This window comes from Abramis brama (assembly GCF_963993115.1).
Source record: "Abramis brama genome assembly, chromosome: 15".
Classification (NCBI taxonomy): domain Eukaryota; kingdom Metazoa; phylum Chordata; class Actinopteri; order Cypriniformes; family Leuciscidae; genus Abramis; species Abramis brama.
Window position 1 is genome coordinate 15,879,886 of NC_139977.1, and position 16,691 is coordinate 15,896,576.

A 16,691-nucleotide genomic window follows, 5' to 3' on the forward strand; every position below is an offset into this window, starting at 1 on the left:
GTTGTGCTTGTCTGATAAAAAATAAATGTGTAGCTGGAAGATTGAGATCCTTTCATAGGGAAAAAAACAGTTACACAACTGCACCACTTACATGTGAAGACAAGAACTTGATTTTCCACTGAAATAAATTGTTGAGATTTGTTTCACATTCTGTTCTTTTTCATAACCTTTAAAAATCATGCAACACTAAGTGTGCCTGTATGTTTGCCAGCAAATTGTGTCTGTGATTGTGATCTAGTTAAATGTAATTCCCTCTACACCTCAGTTTCACATGGCCCTATTATGATTGAAGCTAATTTCTGATGGAGGCAGTTAGGCTAAAGACAGCAACAATTCAAAATCAGTATGTGAAAGAGGAACAGTCGTAATGACAGCTGCTGCTGAGAAATCTCATTGTCATGTTGCAAAACTGTTATTTAAAAAAAGCATTTAGACTTATCACAAACTAATGCACCTTTTCACTTTCATTACTTGTATGAGACTTTAGACTGTTTTGTTTTTAAACTGAATTTGTGAAGACACAAGCAGAGGGACTGCACATAACCAAAGACTTTAGACGATGCACTCCTATTACTTATGAATGAAAGAAAGAGCATTTGAACAATTTATGTCAGATTTTGTTTCTGATTTGAGACATGTAAGCACGTGTAAGCATTTTTGAGATTTCAGGATATCTCCATTCAAGTAGATAGATGTTGGTCTTGGATGCCTGAAATAGCTACCCTGAGGTGTTGCAAATTTGGTCGTCAAGTGAACAGACTTTCCTTGAAAGGGATGTTGACTTAACCCTGCAGTGCTCTTTATTTCATAGTAGTCAAATGTGAACCCCGGCGGATTGCTTGATATTAACGGTTTCACATGCAGCACAGCCTGTAGGGAGCCAATGTCCAACCACATTATTTGACTGATCAGGGGTCTCATTTATAAAACTGTGCGTAGGATCCTTACTAAAAGTGTGCGTGCGCCCGAAAGCCAAAAATGGCGTATTCAGACTTATAAACAAAAAATATTCAGACTTATAAAACCGCACGCCAGAACCTGCGCAAAATTCCCTTTATAAATCCCAGTCAGCGAAATATTGTGCGCACATGCGTCTCCTCCCCGAAATAACCATATATGGAGCTTACAACGCCTAGTTTTACTATGCATATCCTCATCTGCTTATCCTTTGCATATGCATATCCATCCACGTGATAACACATTTAACGGTACAAGACATTAGGAAAATATGAGATACATTCGGATGTGCCGTCACATTACATTGATAAAAATCATTTAGTAGCCTATCCTTGCATTGTTTTTGAATAAATAAATCAAATAGTGTAAAATACGTTTCAGATAAAGTTTTTCTCAATCTTTTCCACTGGCCATATAGTATTTTTAATTGATTTAAATTTTTAATGGAAACAGATAGGCCTTGTTGTGCACTATTTGCAGGGAAATATTTTCTCAATCTGCTGTTATCATGAAGCAATTCTCTCTGTTGTTAAAACATTAAAACACAACATGCCACAGGAAAAGTGTTCAAAAGCATTGCATGCACTACAAATATTTATATTTATTGAATATACTTTTCTTTTTTTTTACTTCTCAGTAATGATTTCATGTAGTGTTTAACGTTGAGAATGGCATATTTAATCGAAATGTTTATATCAGAAGTAAAACATAGTTTAAATCATTATTTTATTTATTTAAACTGTTATTGTGAACATGCATTTTATTTATGATTAGGACTCATAATGAAGATTTACGGTTTTCCTTCATCTGCCGTTAGAAAAATATGCGTCAGTTTCACTAAACGGCCCAACGCGCTCGCTGGTGCGGACATTTAAGAATGGATGGATGTTTGATTCATGTGATAGGCTTGGTGAGTGAAATTATATTTGCATTATCTTTCTGTATGTATAATTTTCTTAAAATGTTCTGTCTAAAAGTGACCAAAAAGACACTTAACTCCATCCAGCTCACCATCGGTGTCGCCAAACTGCTCCGTCTCCAAAATGTTCGTACGCATGGGAGTTTGCGTGCAGGTGCGAACATTTTCCCGTCAAGTTTGTTTTCATAAGTCACAACTTATGCATTGGAAGTATGAAACATGAAACATGAATGGACTTGCCATCACATTGACTATTTTAACTCTTATTATTATTATTTTTTCCTGGTCATGTAAATACCTGTTGGCTACAATGATTATGGTCTGTCTATATAGTATGAAAATAAATACTACAAAATAATTTATGCATCATGTTTTTTTACAGCACCTTTTATCATTGAAATATAACCACTAGAGGGCCTTACATTCATATTAATACTGTACTGTAGGCAGAACCCGATTTCACCAAGTACAACATGTTCTTGGATCAACTTCTTTGTTGATCCTGTGACAACATTCCAATCAACCAATCAGATTTGAAGGACAAGTTTTGGCTCACAAGCAGGGTTATAGCTGCTTCTACATCAGTGTAATCTCCTATCATTTCCCCCTGATTTCAGGGATGACTTATGGGTAGGGTTAGGTTTTGGGAGGTTAGGGAAATGATTAGTATCGAACAGGAATGTTGTTCCAGGATCAACAAAATATCTGGACCCAGGAAAGAGTCTTACTCTGCAAATCAGGACGTGCGTACTGTATCCTGGGTTGAGTGCAATTTTATCAGAACAAATTTAAGTATTTCATTAGGATAAGACCTGTAAAAAGATTTGCTACATCTAAAAGATTTCCTCCATTTGTATTCATAAACAAGTCTTTATTATTTGTACATGTGCAGACAGTGGCTTGCATTGGCCTGAGATTCTGAAGGCATTTCAACAGCTGTCTACGATTAGTTTCTAACTCTTTGTGTGTCATAGTACCATTAAGTCGAGTGGCGTGTTAATCAGGACGCTCATTGTGCGCTTCCTGACAGAAGGATGTGCAGTGTAGCGTCCCAGCCTCTCTGGCACAGACAGCTGATGAAAATGAACAGCATTTCAATTAGAAGCTATTATGTTCGCTGCAGTACTGTGTCGGTGGATATTGGCGCATATCATTTTTCTTTCTTATTTTACCTCTTGATTTTCTGTCCTCTGTTTTTATGCCTTCTTGTTGCACTCTTTCCATCTCTCTCTCTCTCTCTCTCTCTCTCTCTCTCTCTCGTCCTTCCACTTCTCGCAGTTGAAATGACTGCAACTCATTTTTGACAGAAGTCAACAGATGCACCTTATTTTGAAATGTTTCAGATCAAAGCAGGACAGTGTACATCAGAGCAGTGGGGGACATACACGGTCCAACAGAGACGGAAAGAGCAGATAGGAAGACAGGTAAAGTCCATTGAAAAGGTCAGGAGGAGAGTGAGTGAACAGATGGAGGAGTGGTGGAACAGCACGTACCAAAGGGGTTGTGCTTTCCAAAAAGCCTACAGTATTAAGTAAAGTGGTTCGTTGTCGTACGTACAACAACCCACTAGTCAGTTATATTACAAATTTTTGTCTTTAACGCATGCAGGCAATGTTAGAGGAGGCTGACAGCATAAAGTCTTGTTACTAAACTGAGAATAGATACTCAATCTCGGCTGCCACGTCATTAAGCTCTGTTGAAGGCTGTCTCCATTTGAAGGATCCTTGGAAGTCAGCCTTCCTTTCGCATCCTTCACTCGGCTTATTTTGAAGGATGCATTATCAGATGTATCCTTGGCGTCCTCCAATCACTTACGATCCTTTGCACAAATTCCCAGTAATGACTGATGAATGATAAACAAAAACATTGACAGCTAATCAGAATCCATCCAACTTCAACATTATCGATTCCCAGTAATGATTGATGAATGATAAAAAAAAAACATTGACAGCTAATCAGAATCCATCCAACTTCAACATTATCGTCCCTTGGTTTGGACCCCGATATTAATAAAATAGTTATATTTCTTAGTCCATTAATAATCGTCATGAAGGGACAAAGAGATGCATTAAGCTTTATCTGATGTGATGTATGAAATATCAGACTTCATCTGGCCTCTGGGAACACAAGCTGCCGGTTGCTACCAAGCTGAAAAATAAATGTGTTTAGGTACACAGTGTCATAATAGAGGGCACATGCTTACAAAACACTTCAAAGGCAACACAGAGAGAGACTTCTGGACCAACCTGATACATTCAGCTTTTGTGCTTGTGCTAGAGCAGTATGTTCTGGGGTTTTAATGAAAAAAAAACAAAAAAAACATGAAAAGGAAGGGGGGGCATGCATGAACTACATAGGAAGCCAATGCCAGTCTGTGTGGCATCCCTGCTGAGAAGAGAAGGGCAGACAGAAACCTGTAGACATCAGATATTTACCCACTGAAATCTCAGTTGCTGTTGTCACGTTTTAGGATAAAGTGCTCTTGTACTCTGTCTGTGTCAGGGAACTAAGAAATATCTTTAATAAAAACCAGGAACGAAAACTAAACGAAAAAAATACATTTCAAATAAAAACATACTGTAGTAGATTTTATAGAGCTAATCAACATAAATATTGATTTAATAATTAAAAAATAATGATTTCTGCCATAATTATTAATAACCACCATTTTACAAAAATAGTGTTTACAGAATAACGTTAAAGTGTTAAAATATTGGTAATTCTAACATATATTACAACTACAAATATTAGTATATACAGGTGCTGGTCATAAAATTAGAATATCATCAAAAAGTTGATTTATTTCAAGAATTCAACTTAACAGGTGAAACTAATATATTATATAGACTCATTACATGCAAAGTGAGATATTTCAAGCCTTTATTTGTTATAATTTTGATGATTATGGCTTACAGCTTATGAAACCCACGAAATCAAAATCCCAGAAAATTAGAATATTACATGAAATCACACAGTAATTACACAGTAATACCATGGTCATTGAACCAGGTTTTGGTTGTTTTGGCAGTGTGGGCAGGTGCAAATCCTGCTGGAAAATGAAGGAAGCATGAAGTGCTCTGGAAATGTCCTGGTAGACGGCTGCGTTGACTCTGGATTTAATAAAGCACAGTGGACCAAAGTCCTCTTTTCTGATGAGAGCAAATTTTGCATCTCATTTGGAAACCAAGGTCCCAGAGTCTGGAGGAAGAATGGAGAGGCACACAATCCAAGATGCTTGAAGTCCAGTGTGAAGTTTCCACAGTCTGTGTTGGTTTGGGGAGCCATGTCATCGGCTGGTGTTGGTCCACTGTGCTGTCCACTCAACGCAGCCGTCTACCAGGACATTTTCAGAGCACTTCATGCTTCCTTCATTTTCCAGCAGGATTTGCACCTGCCCACACTGCCAAAAGAACCAAAACCTGGTTCAATGACCATGTGTAATTACTGTGTAATTACTGTGTGATTTCATGTAATATTCTAATTTTCTGGGATTTTGATTTCGTGGGTTTCATAAGCTGTAAGCCATAATCATCAAAATTATAACAAATAAAGGCTTGAAATATCTCACTTTGCATGTAATGAGTCTATATAATATATTAGTTTCACCTGTTAAGTTGAATTCTTGAAATAAATCAACTTTTTGATGATATTCTAATTTTATGACCAGCACCTGTATATACTAATATAAAAGTTGTCCACATTATATTTCTTCTGCAACAGCATTGTGAACTTTTGTAATGATACGTTTGGTCATTAACTTTTAAATGCATTATTATGCAAATTGCAAACACATGAGGAGAGTCTCCGCATGAGAGACCCACGACTGGTAGATCAAAGTGCTACTTCATTTCTCTCCGAAACGGTAGGAAATTAAATTGAATGTGGAGGAATTTAACTGTGACTGGATGATTGACAGGGCAGTTTAAACTGTGACATGATGCATGTAACTAACCGACAGAGCTGTCTGTTAAAGATGCAATTATGACGTAGTATGTCCCAAAGCTTCTGCTACACACTCAAAATGTGACCCTGGATTACAAAACCAGTCACATGTCGCACGGGTATATTTGTGGCAATAGCACAACAATACATTGTATGGGTCAAAATTATCGATTTTTCTTTTATGCCAAAAATAAAGTAAAGATCATGTTCCATGAAGATATTTTGTAAATTCCCTACTGTAAATATATAAAACATTTATTTTTGTAAGTGAATGCAGCACAATCGCAAACATAAATGGACAACTTTAAAGGAGATTTTCTCAATGTTTCGATTTTTTTGCACCCTCAGATTCCAGATGTTCAGATAGTTGTATTTCTGCCAAATATTGTCCTATCCTAACAAACCATACATCAATGGAAGGCTTATTTATTCAGCTTTCAGATGATGCATGCATCTCAATTTCAAAAAAGTGATCCATGTGACTGGTTTTGTGGTCCAGGGTCACAAATGTGCTTTTTCTTCATAAAAACAGTCCATACTTTTAGGGCATAGTATAAGTAGGCGAAATGGGACGCAGCACATGGCTAGAAACTAAACAAGACAGTGACAGTCTGCAGGGTCTTATCTGTGATTGCATGTGTGTATCAGACATGAAGTGCAGCAGGGTGCCAGTTCTCCCAACACGTGTCCGCCCGGCAGATCTGTGGACTTGAATACTAAGCACACGGCTCTGATTGTGCATCTTCATGTCCATTAGCTGTCAGTTATCATGGCACATCTTTCGTATTTTTAATTGTGGTAACAACTCTGATGATGGAAAGACACAGTCCACTTCCTCACACGTTTCCTATTACAAAAATATTACAAAATAATTCACTTTTAACATTTTGTAAACATTTGAAAAGTGCAGGCTAATGTTTATCTGATGCAGTTGTGAATGTGCCTAGTTTCTAATATGTATCTGGCACTTTCTGCAAATTTGGTATACTTTGGTGTTACATTACGTTTTTAAGCGTTCAAGACAAATCCCTTTTTTGGATGTGTGAAATATAATTAACTTAGTATGACAATAACAAAACATGATAATTTTGATATTTAATACATTTTAGTAAAAAATATTTAATTTGATGCCCAAAAGCATGATTTAAAAGCATATTTAGCATATTTGTCCATAATTTTGCTAACAACCCTGTTAGTGCATTATTTTCCCCATTGCAAAAACTCAAAAATCAAATAGTCTTTTAATTTCATAACGTCAGTCAATTATAAACAGCAGAGTGTGTCATTCTTGTTTTGTAAAGAAATTTTACAAAAGCAAACAATAATTATAATGCGGCCTGTTGTTAGTGTTTTTAGGCCATTGTTTTAGTGACAAAGTGAGTTTGTTGGTTGACAACCTTTGCTGGTGTTATGGAAGAAAAAGTTGATTTGAGACATGAATGAAGTGTTTAGTAGTTAGTCCATGTTAGTCCTGTGCAAAACTGAAAGTTGGTTTGGAGAACTGTGTGAAGAGATTTGAAAAAGTGATCTAAGTATTGAGAAATGTGTCCTAGCAATTGTAAAAAACAAAAAAGAAAAAGCATATTTTGCTTAAAATCATAGTTGTTTAATGTAACTGCAATCGGATACATCTTGATGACATCCACACCTTAAAATTGCCGCATTTTATGATTTGCTCACGTGAAAATATCATCTCCACTCCCATCTAACATTCCTTATCTCAAACATTACAGTGTGTTACAGTGCGTAACTCCTGTGAGAACCGCTCTTTATCACTTTAGCACTGTCTGGTGGCTTACATGATACAACTGAAATCTCCTGTTTTTACTGAATAGCACCCTCAGTGTGATTCAGTATCATTTCACCACATCTCATGAGCCAAAGAACTCAAATCATCCGGTGCACATCAAGAATCAGTTGTGTTTCATGACTGTTTTTGGAATGAGCCTATATTGCTCATCATATTGCACACTATATATTTTTACACTTGTTGTACTGAAATATTTGTCTGGCAGCCATTAATCTGTGACACACAGCTCTTGATGAGTCTGAATGTCTCATCATAGAGCGATTTCCTTCAGCTATAGCAAATCCCCCAAAGCATTTAATGCTCTTTGTGTTACGGAAACATTTTGCTCACACGCACACGCTCTCTTGTTGCTCGAAATTGTAACAAGTAGGAGCGGATTTGCACAGCAGGTGACATTAAATGATGAAAAATTGGCTTATAATTGCAGTGAGTATAAACAGCCCTCAAAAATCCTTCTGCAGAGTTTAAGACATCACAGCTTCAAAATATAATAGAAACATATATCAAACATCACTCTTTTATGAATTATAATAGAGATTCCTTAAAGTCACCCTGTAGTCAATAATTGTATCCCTTAAAACTCATCTTTGATCACCAAAATGACATATTTCCTGTGAAAAAAAAAATCTTCATGCCTTAAAATATCTTGAATGCAACTCTACATTTAGTATACGTGGATCTAAGAATATGCTAATTAGCCCCGCCTCCCTCAGCCAACTTACTGAGGTAAACGCTGCACAATGGTATAGTATGGCTCTTTACAACGTCAGACACATAATGGTAATTAATATGAGTAGCCTTTTGGTTGATTATGTTATCAAACAGCTAATAATGTGTTGCTAATGTTACGCAAACTATTTTCCCGTTCGCCATCTCAGTCTGCCTTCTAACAATCATAAGAAATGCTTTGAACAACTCAGAACGTCATTGGAGAAAGGCATAGTTCATCATAACATCGTAATATATATCATATACCCTCTATATTGCTAAATCTACCCGATGTTTCATATTAACAGAAAAATATACCTGGATAACCTGGCATCTCTCGAGACTCCCCTGCTGGTTCGCTGTAATTGATACGCTAAAGCCCGCCCACTCGTGACGTGATTGGCTACAAGGTAGTTTGTGACGTCAGAAACACCAGTGATTTCAAACTGCTTTTTTTGAGACTGTTCACCATCGTTTTAAAGATAAAATACTCAGCAATGGTGTTGACTTATGAATTTGCACATGGTTTGTCTTAAAGCACATTAAAAACACCACATAGACATATAAACAACATATAAAAACTTGATTTTCACCACAGGGGGACTTTAAGTTAGAATTCTTATCTAGAACAACATGAATGTAATTGGTATTTTGTACAGGATTTAGAGTCTTTTGAGATATTGAGAAAGGTTAACTCAACATTAAAGAGATTGAAAGTCTTGTCACAGATAAAAATGTGCCTACAGGGCAGTAACAAAATACACACACACACACACACCATGTAATCGGTGTATCGAATGAAGGAAAAGAGCTGGAATAGCAATAATTCCATACTGTTCTTTTGAGCTTTCAAGACATAAAACACAAGGTGACAAACAGAATAAAAGGAAAAACCAGTTATACAAGTATAGTATATAGATGTGTGTGTGTGTGTGTGTGTGTGTGTGTGTGTGTGTGTGTGTGTGTGTGTGTGTGTGTGTGTGTGTGTGTGTGTGTGTGTGTGTGTGTCTGTGTGTGTGTGTGTGTCTGTGTGTGTGTGTGTGTGTGTGTGTGTGGTGAGAAAAAGAGTGGTAAATAGCTGAAATGTCTTCATAGAAAAGCAGAGGTTAAGCAATCAAAGCTCCTTAATCGAGAATAAGGTGTCAAAGTGAAATGCCATTTAAGAGGGCGGGTGAGAGAGAGAGAGAGAGAGAGAGAGAGAGAGAGAATGAGAGGTATTCACAGTGAAGGATGCACACATACAGTCTGTGCTGGCGAGGACAGCACCTCATCTTTGGTGATTGTGACGATGCAGATTCAGCCGTAGCTGGTGTCGGTGTGATGTGACAGGAGACTGAGACTGAACCTGAGGTTTGGCCATGTCTGAGTTCAGGTCCAGAGTGCGCTGTCGGAGAGCAGGTGTCCGTGCTGCTGTTGCTCTTATCGGACTTCTCCACCGCTCCCGCAAACGGTGTGAGAGACAGAGACTGACGGAGACGGACAGCCAGTGGTGGGTGAATATCATTTGAGGTTGTATATGTCTGTAGCATATGTGGTGGAGAGGGTCCAACGCGTGTGTGTGTGTGTGTGTGAGTGTGTGTGTGTGTGTGTGTGTGTGTGTGTGTGTGTGTGTGTGTGTGTGTGTGTGTGTGGAGAGAGAGGTCAGAACATTCATATGCATTATTTAAGTTTGTAGTCGAATCAACACTACGGTTCACAGATCAGTTTTAGGATTCTGTAACAGTAAAGTTTGGCTGGAAATTGAAATTGAATGTTTTGGAGAACTTGAGCTCAATTAATTCTAGGCCTACATGTCCTGCACACTTTATAAGCTAATTGTGCTTAGTGATTTGTAATGCTCTCTGACCAAAAACAAGGGAATTTTGAATAGAATTTATGATTTTATAAATAAAATAACTAATAGTAATAATTGTTCATGGTGATTAATGTAAGCAAATTGTTCAGCGTTGTATAGAAGTCATATTTTGCTCCAGTACTGTACATGATTGATTTTAAAATATTGACTTAGAACTTTATATTTCAACATAACTTTTAAAATTAATTTCCCAGCAGATTGATTAATGAATATTTATGAGAGGAAATGTGCCCTTCTGTGATGGAGAGATAAAGACTGTCAAACAGATTTGTATAGTGTATCATTTGTATCATATAGTGCTAAACTTGATATTGCACTGATTATTTTATTCTACAAAAGTATCTTTTGTGAAATTATGAAATTACCCAGTCACTCTTGCTGAGTTGTCCAGGAAAGGTGTTTTCATGTTGACTAAAATGACAGACAATGTGACAAGAAGCGGTTCACATCCTTCCAGAGGTGTGAAGATAATTCTCCTGGTCAGGATGTGTTTATTTCATTTGGTGCCAATTATTCATTATATCTCCTTGTGATTTTTGGAACAAAAATGAGCTAAACTAGACATTTTTATGGACATGCAGACTGGATTCATTTGGCTAGTTTTGGGAGTGTTGAGTTTGTGAGAGAAATACCTTGTCAAGCATAATGAACGATATGTCACTTTCAGCCTATTACGAATATATTGATGGATTTATGGGATCTATTTACAGAGTGCTTATGAAGGATTGGTTGGGTATTTTTAGAGCCTTGTTCATTTCTCTCTCCAACCTCCCCTCTCTCCCCCTTTCTGTCTGCTTCTCTATCCGTACCTCACTTATGAAGAGGAAGGTGGAAAGCGAAGGAAAATTAATCTTGAGCAGGAGCCTCTAGATCCTCCACATGTCAGCCTCCTATCCAGAGAGCTCATTTAAAGAACAAATTGCCCATCTTTGGCCCATTTTTTATTGATGATCTTGAAATCATGTGAGGGTCAAATCGGAGAGGTACGTTCCCGAAGAGTAAAAGGAGAACGAGGCAATAGGCTTTCAGTGAGGATCCTGTCTGTGTGAAGATGACACTGCAGACCACCCCACGAAATTCAATAGTCAGCTTTTAAAGGTGCACTCAGTATTATTTGTTTATGTTTCGCTAGCCAAAATGGCTATTATACAGCATCATGTTTTCAGCATCATGTAAAGGCAATCATTTTCAGTCATGGTTAAACTATTCCACCAAAAAAACAATAATTATAATAACAAAAAGAATGAGTGCACCTTTAAGATTAGTAAGTTTAGATATTTTATGTGTATTTCCATTCATTAGTGACTGTATGTTTGACCTTTTAATGTTATTTTAAAAGTGTGTAATGGCGGTGATGATGTCACTGTGTTGCAGGAAGCAGGAGTTGCTGACCATCTCCAATGTGCCCCTGGAAGACCGCCCTCCCTCTCCCCCCAGAACCGCCCCTGCTGCCATGAAGGTAAGCGGCACGTCTGCTCTCAGGGCCTGTTATGATTCAGCACTGGAAGGGGATTTGCTCAGAGAGCTTACAGCTGCAAAAAGTCAAGCATAACATTTCAATGCATAACATTGCATGGAGTCAAGCATAACATTTCATAAATAGTTCATTATAAAGCAGCAATTATTGACTTATTTGGTTCAGGCAGATAAAACCATCTTTACTCCCTCTCTCCTGGAGACAAGACCCCAACATAAACCTGTAGCTGGTGATGTACCCTACTTACTCAGTAGACCATGACTTCAGACATCATCCCCTGGGTAGTCTATATGTTCCTCAACGGTGGAAGAAAGGAAAAGCAAACTCGTCAAGAGTACAATAGTCACATGTATAGTGAGATTCATTTTAGATATGTTCTGATTTGAACATAAATTACATGTTCCAACTTGCCACACAAAAACAACTAGACTATTACATACTGGATATTTATAACATTAAGGGTACCAATACAGAACCCTGAGGAACCTCAAAAACGTTTCTTTTTGAATTTGAATTATTAAAACGTTTTTTTAGATTAGATTAAATTTTAGATTAAATGAAAATAAAAATAATGTACGCATGTTTATAACACTTTGTCAGATTAACTTGGTCAGATCCATTGACGTACTGTGAAATCAGCAGCTACAAACTTGTTGACCTGTAATGTGAAGTGAAATACTTGGCATGTTATATGTTAGCCTAAAGATTGACCTCTGTTTCTTTTTCAACAGTCTACTCAGTTTTTTGACGTGCTGGAAAAGATGGAGGTAAGAAGTGAAATCCTTTTGATAGTGTGATTTATATATGATATAAATATTTCAGGATTTCCGCATTAAAGTAGATAGGGATTGGTCTTTGATGTCCGAAATAGCTGCCCGGAGGTGTTGCAAAATGGCCGCTGAGTGAACAGTTTCCTCAAATGAGTCTTTGATTCGTTCTGTGCTTGTCATGCTCACCACTCCTCCACTTTCAGTTGCTAACACTGCAACCTTTTGACCCTGACCCCTTAGCAGGTTTCTGAGGTGGAGGAAATGAGGCCACAAAGAGTAAAGGTCAGAGGGTGTGAAAAAACTACAAGATTACTCAGTGCTTGTCTGTGTTTCAGAAAGTTGTTTTTCCCATGCATGAGGTTGCCATTCTTCACCCATGTATGTAATCAAATTTAAAGATAGACAAAATAATTTTAAGGATTTTGAAAAAAAAACAAAGAAATAGTATGAGGTAAAGTGAAGAAGAAATGTTGCAGATTAAGTGTCATTAAAGCAACAAAAAAAAGGACATGCTGAAAACTAAAGCATTTCATTTTTCGATTTTTAAAAATAATTTATAATGCTTATAATATAATTATATATATATATATATATATATATATATATATATATATATATATATACATATATATATACATATACATATATATATACATATATATACATATATATATATATATATATATATGTATATATATAAATTATTTTTTTTTACATTAGGAAATGCAAAGTAGAAGCATTTACACTTATGGACTAAGTCATTCGGATCCCATTTTATAGATATAGTTTAAAATCAAATGCTGGATTTAGCGTTTTTTTAAATGGCTTACAGGCAAAATAACAACAAAGGCAACCACTGAAGATAAAATCCTACCCTCAAATGCATGTTCATTCAGATTGTCCAGACAGCCACAAAAAAAAAAAAATGTTTGTTGCAAGCATGACTGTGAAGCATTGTGTGGACTGCATGTAATTTCTCATATAATGGGGTTGCATGAGCTAAACATACAGTATGCCTCATATCACGCTTCCTGTCATGGCACAAGAGTTTTTCCAAAGCACTGTTAAGATCCATTTACAAAGTCCATTTACAGCATTATCTTATATTTATATTACTATTACCCCTCCAGGATGATTACATTCCATACCCACGGATAGAGGAGGTACAGCAATTTAAGTTTCTAAAAGCACTATATGTAAGGTCTGTGGAGTGTGTATCAGACGTCAGTCTTTTTCTATTTGTTTGATTTCTCTTTCCAAGGTGTTACAGCGGGGTGAGCCATACCCTCAGGTCATCCTGCCTGAGTTCGGCGGTTACTGGATTGAAGATCCTGACGCCCCTGCCGCCATTCCCAGTTGGATGAATGGCTTCTGTGATGACGAAGATGGAGAAGGAAGGAATTCAGGAGAGTTTGGCTACGCACTGGAGAGTAACTTCGCCATTCGTGCGTACCGCAAGCACTTTATCGGCAGGGTGAGAACTCGCATCAATATAGTGGTGTTATACTTAAATGGACCATCAGACAAAGGCTTTTGGCAAATATTTGTGTGAGATCATTTTAAACGGATCATTCAATGTCAGAGCTGTGATAATCGGCAGTCGGTGTAATTTAACGCAGTGTTAGAATTGGTTCACAATTAAACCGCTTTCTCTTATCTGCCGGTCTCAGGAACATCTGAACTTCTACTGCACGGCCAGTAACCATGGCAACCTCGTACTGTCCCTCAGACACGAGGAGGTGAAGGAGCAAGAGTACCTGCACATCATTCTCAGGTAATAACAGCCCTTTCAAACACTTTATGTGTAATTACATGATTGGCACATTTTGGAACGTTTGATTGCATTTTTCTATCAATTTCTGCCTCGTTTAGGGCTCCATCGAAGACAGTCTATGACAGGATCTCTTTGGCGGGCTTGACTGAGCTCCCCAGTGTCCCTCAGTTAGCAAAGGTAATGATTGTGCCCTGCACAGATGGCTCACAGGTTTTATCCACTTCAGATCGCCCTGACAGACCCCTAAAGTCTTATTGATTAACTTCATTGCTAAATTGTAAACAGTATGTCCTCTATCCTTTAAAGGGTTAGTTTGATGTGTATGTGCACTGAACACAAACATTTCATATTTCCAAACATTCAAGTTAAATTTATTTATTAATTTTGCTCCCCCCATAGACCCTTTTCACAGACTATCGATTTTTTTTATAATGCTATACTTTGTGTTATGTTACCTTGGCAGTAAATGTCAAAAAATGTATTAACGCTGCTGCGAGGGTGTTTCTAATACAACAGCTGAGGGAGTGATGGCGAATTTGACATCTTTCTCTCATCTGACTGCTGTAATCAATCTCTCGATATGTTTTCCCTCTTCTGGAAAGTCACGGAGATGTCATTACAGCTTTTTTCTTTTGCTTTTAGAGCACATGCAATTACAAAAATTATGTTTGTTGTAACCTCCTTTTCACCGCTATAGAATTTTACCCAGTTATGCCGACGTCCGCTTCTGAGAACCCCAGAAATGTCAAAAGGGTCCATTGTTTTGTGAATCTGTCTCTATGAAATGCATCTTTGCAAAAATTCTGTTACTGAAGGATGGAGGAGGTCAAAGTATATTATATTAAAATATCTATATATTGGATATGACACTAAACCCACAACCCGTGTCTGAGTGGAGTTTCTCATTTGGCATGCAAATGTGGCATTTCTTACAGATACATCAACAAAAAAACAGACCATTTGTTTGTAAGATTCAGACAGAGGGTGGAAAATATTTCTGAAAAACAACATTATATGATTTTTTGAGTGTGATTGTCACAAAATTAGTAACATTATAAATGAAATACAATACAATATTTATAAAACGATATGACCTCTTTAAATAATTAAATTACTGAACCGCAATAGTCCTACTATTGGCTAAGTGGCTTGACTAAGTTTGTGTGATGTCATTGTTTCCCCACTATAGCTACTGTGTGAAGACATCGTAGGTCTGAGATTTAGTCCTGTGCTGTACCCAAAGGTGAGTGCAAGATTAATATTATGTTTTTATCATTAATATTGTACTACAATTAGGGGCCGTGCACTGGAGGTGTGTAGGCACCCTATTGTAGCTGTTAGTGTTGTTATTATTATTCCTTCTTCCTCTTCCTCTTCTTCTTCTGCTCTTGAAGTGTATGGCAGCCCATAGAACTGCTTGTGGGAAAATGGTAAAATTTGCAACACGGATAGAGCACAGTCTGGACATTAACCACAGCAAATTTGGAGTCTCTAACTCAATCCCTCTAGCGCCACCAACTGTCCAATTTTGTTATAATCACAATATTACTGTTTTTACTGTATTTTTGATTAAATAAATGCAGCCTTTGTGTACATAAGAGACTTCTTTCAAATACATAAAAAAGTAATGATTTGACAGGTACTGTACTGTATACAAGCTCTGGAAAAAATTAAGAGACCACTGCAAAATTATCAGTTTCTCTGGTTTTACTATTTATAGGTATGTGTTTGGGTAAAAATAACATTTTTGTTTTATTCTGTAAACTACTAAAAATATTGTCATTTAGACTGAGCATTTATTTGCAGAAAAGGACAACTGGTCAAAATAACAAAAAAGATGCAGTGTGGTCACGTGTGGGTTCAGGAAGACAGAATAATCAAGTTCCAACACGACGTTTAATGATAAATATCCACAAGGAAGGCAAACAAGCAGGGTAACACACACATAGGGTAACAGTGATCAGACAGAGAATGAATGTGAGGGACCAACTTATATAGCAAACACAAATTAGGATGATTAATAGAACACAGCTGACACATATGAACTAATAATGAGGAGCGGGAAAACTGAACAAAGGGACACATGATGAACATGATAATGAAACTAACTGAACATAATGTGACAGTTGTCAGACCTCGAATAATGGAAAGAAAATAAGTTCATATTCATTTTTAAACAACACAATACTAATGTTTTAACTTAGGAAGAGTTCAGAAAAGAGTTAAATATAATCAAAAGAGTTGAAAAGGAAAGTTTTGAGCTCTTTGGCTTTACTGGCAGAGGGATACAGTGAGCGTCGGGTTGCTTCCATCCTTAAAATTTCAAATACGGCGGTTCATAAGAACAAGGTCAAGTAGCAGACATTGGGGACAACAAAGCTACAGGCCGGCACAGGACAACACTGCATCTTTTTTGTTATTTTGACCAGTTGTCATTTTCTGAAAATAAATGCTCTAAATGACAATATTTTTATTTGGA

At 37.0% G+C, this 16,691-nt stretch overlaps 1 protein-coding gene across 6 annotated transcripts in view; it reads left to right on the plus strand.

Annotated features, from left to right (window-relative positions):
* The window catches only part of rap1gap2b (RAP1 GTPase activating protein 2b), a 38,079-nt gene that overhangs the window by 11,763 nt on the left and 9,625 nt on the right, over window positions 1-16,691 (plus strand). For 3 of the 6 annotated variants that reach the window (XM_084137423.1, XM_084137427.1, XM_084137425.1), the window contains 8 exons: window positions 11,566-11,650; window positions 12,400-12,435; window positions 12,679-12,720; window positions 13,569-13,601; window positions 13,700-13,912; window positions 14,109-14,212; window positions 14,311-14,389; window positions 15,402-15,455. In XM_084137423.1, coding sequence (XP_083993549.1) covers window positions 11,566-11,650; window positions 12,400-12,435; window positions 12,679-12,720; window positions 13,569-13,601; window positions 13,700-13,912; window positions 14,109-14,212; window positions 14,311-14,389; window positions 15,402-15,455 — 646 coding nt within the window. The remainder of the gene's footprint in view (window positions 1-11,565; window positions 11,651-12,399; window positions 12,436-12,678; window positions 12,721-13,568; window positions 13,602-13,699; window positions 13,913-14,108; window positions 14,213-14,310; window positions 14,390-15,401; window positions 15,456-16,691) is intronic. The other 3 variants (XM_084137424.1, XM_084137428.1, XM_084137426.1) reach the window with 1 other exon arrangement.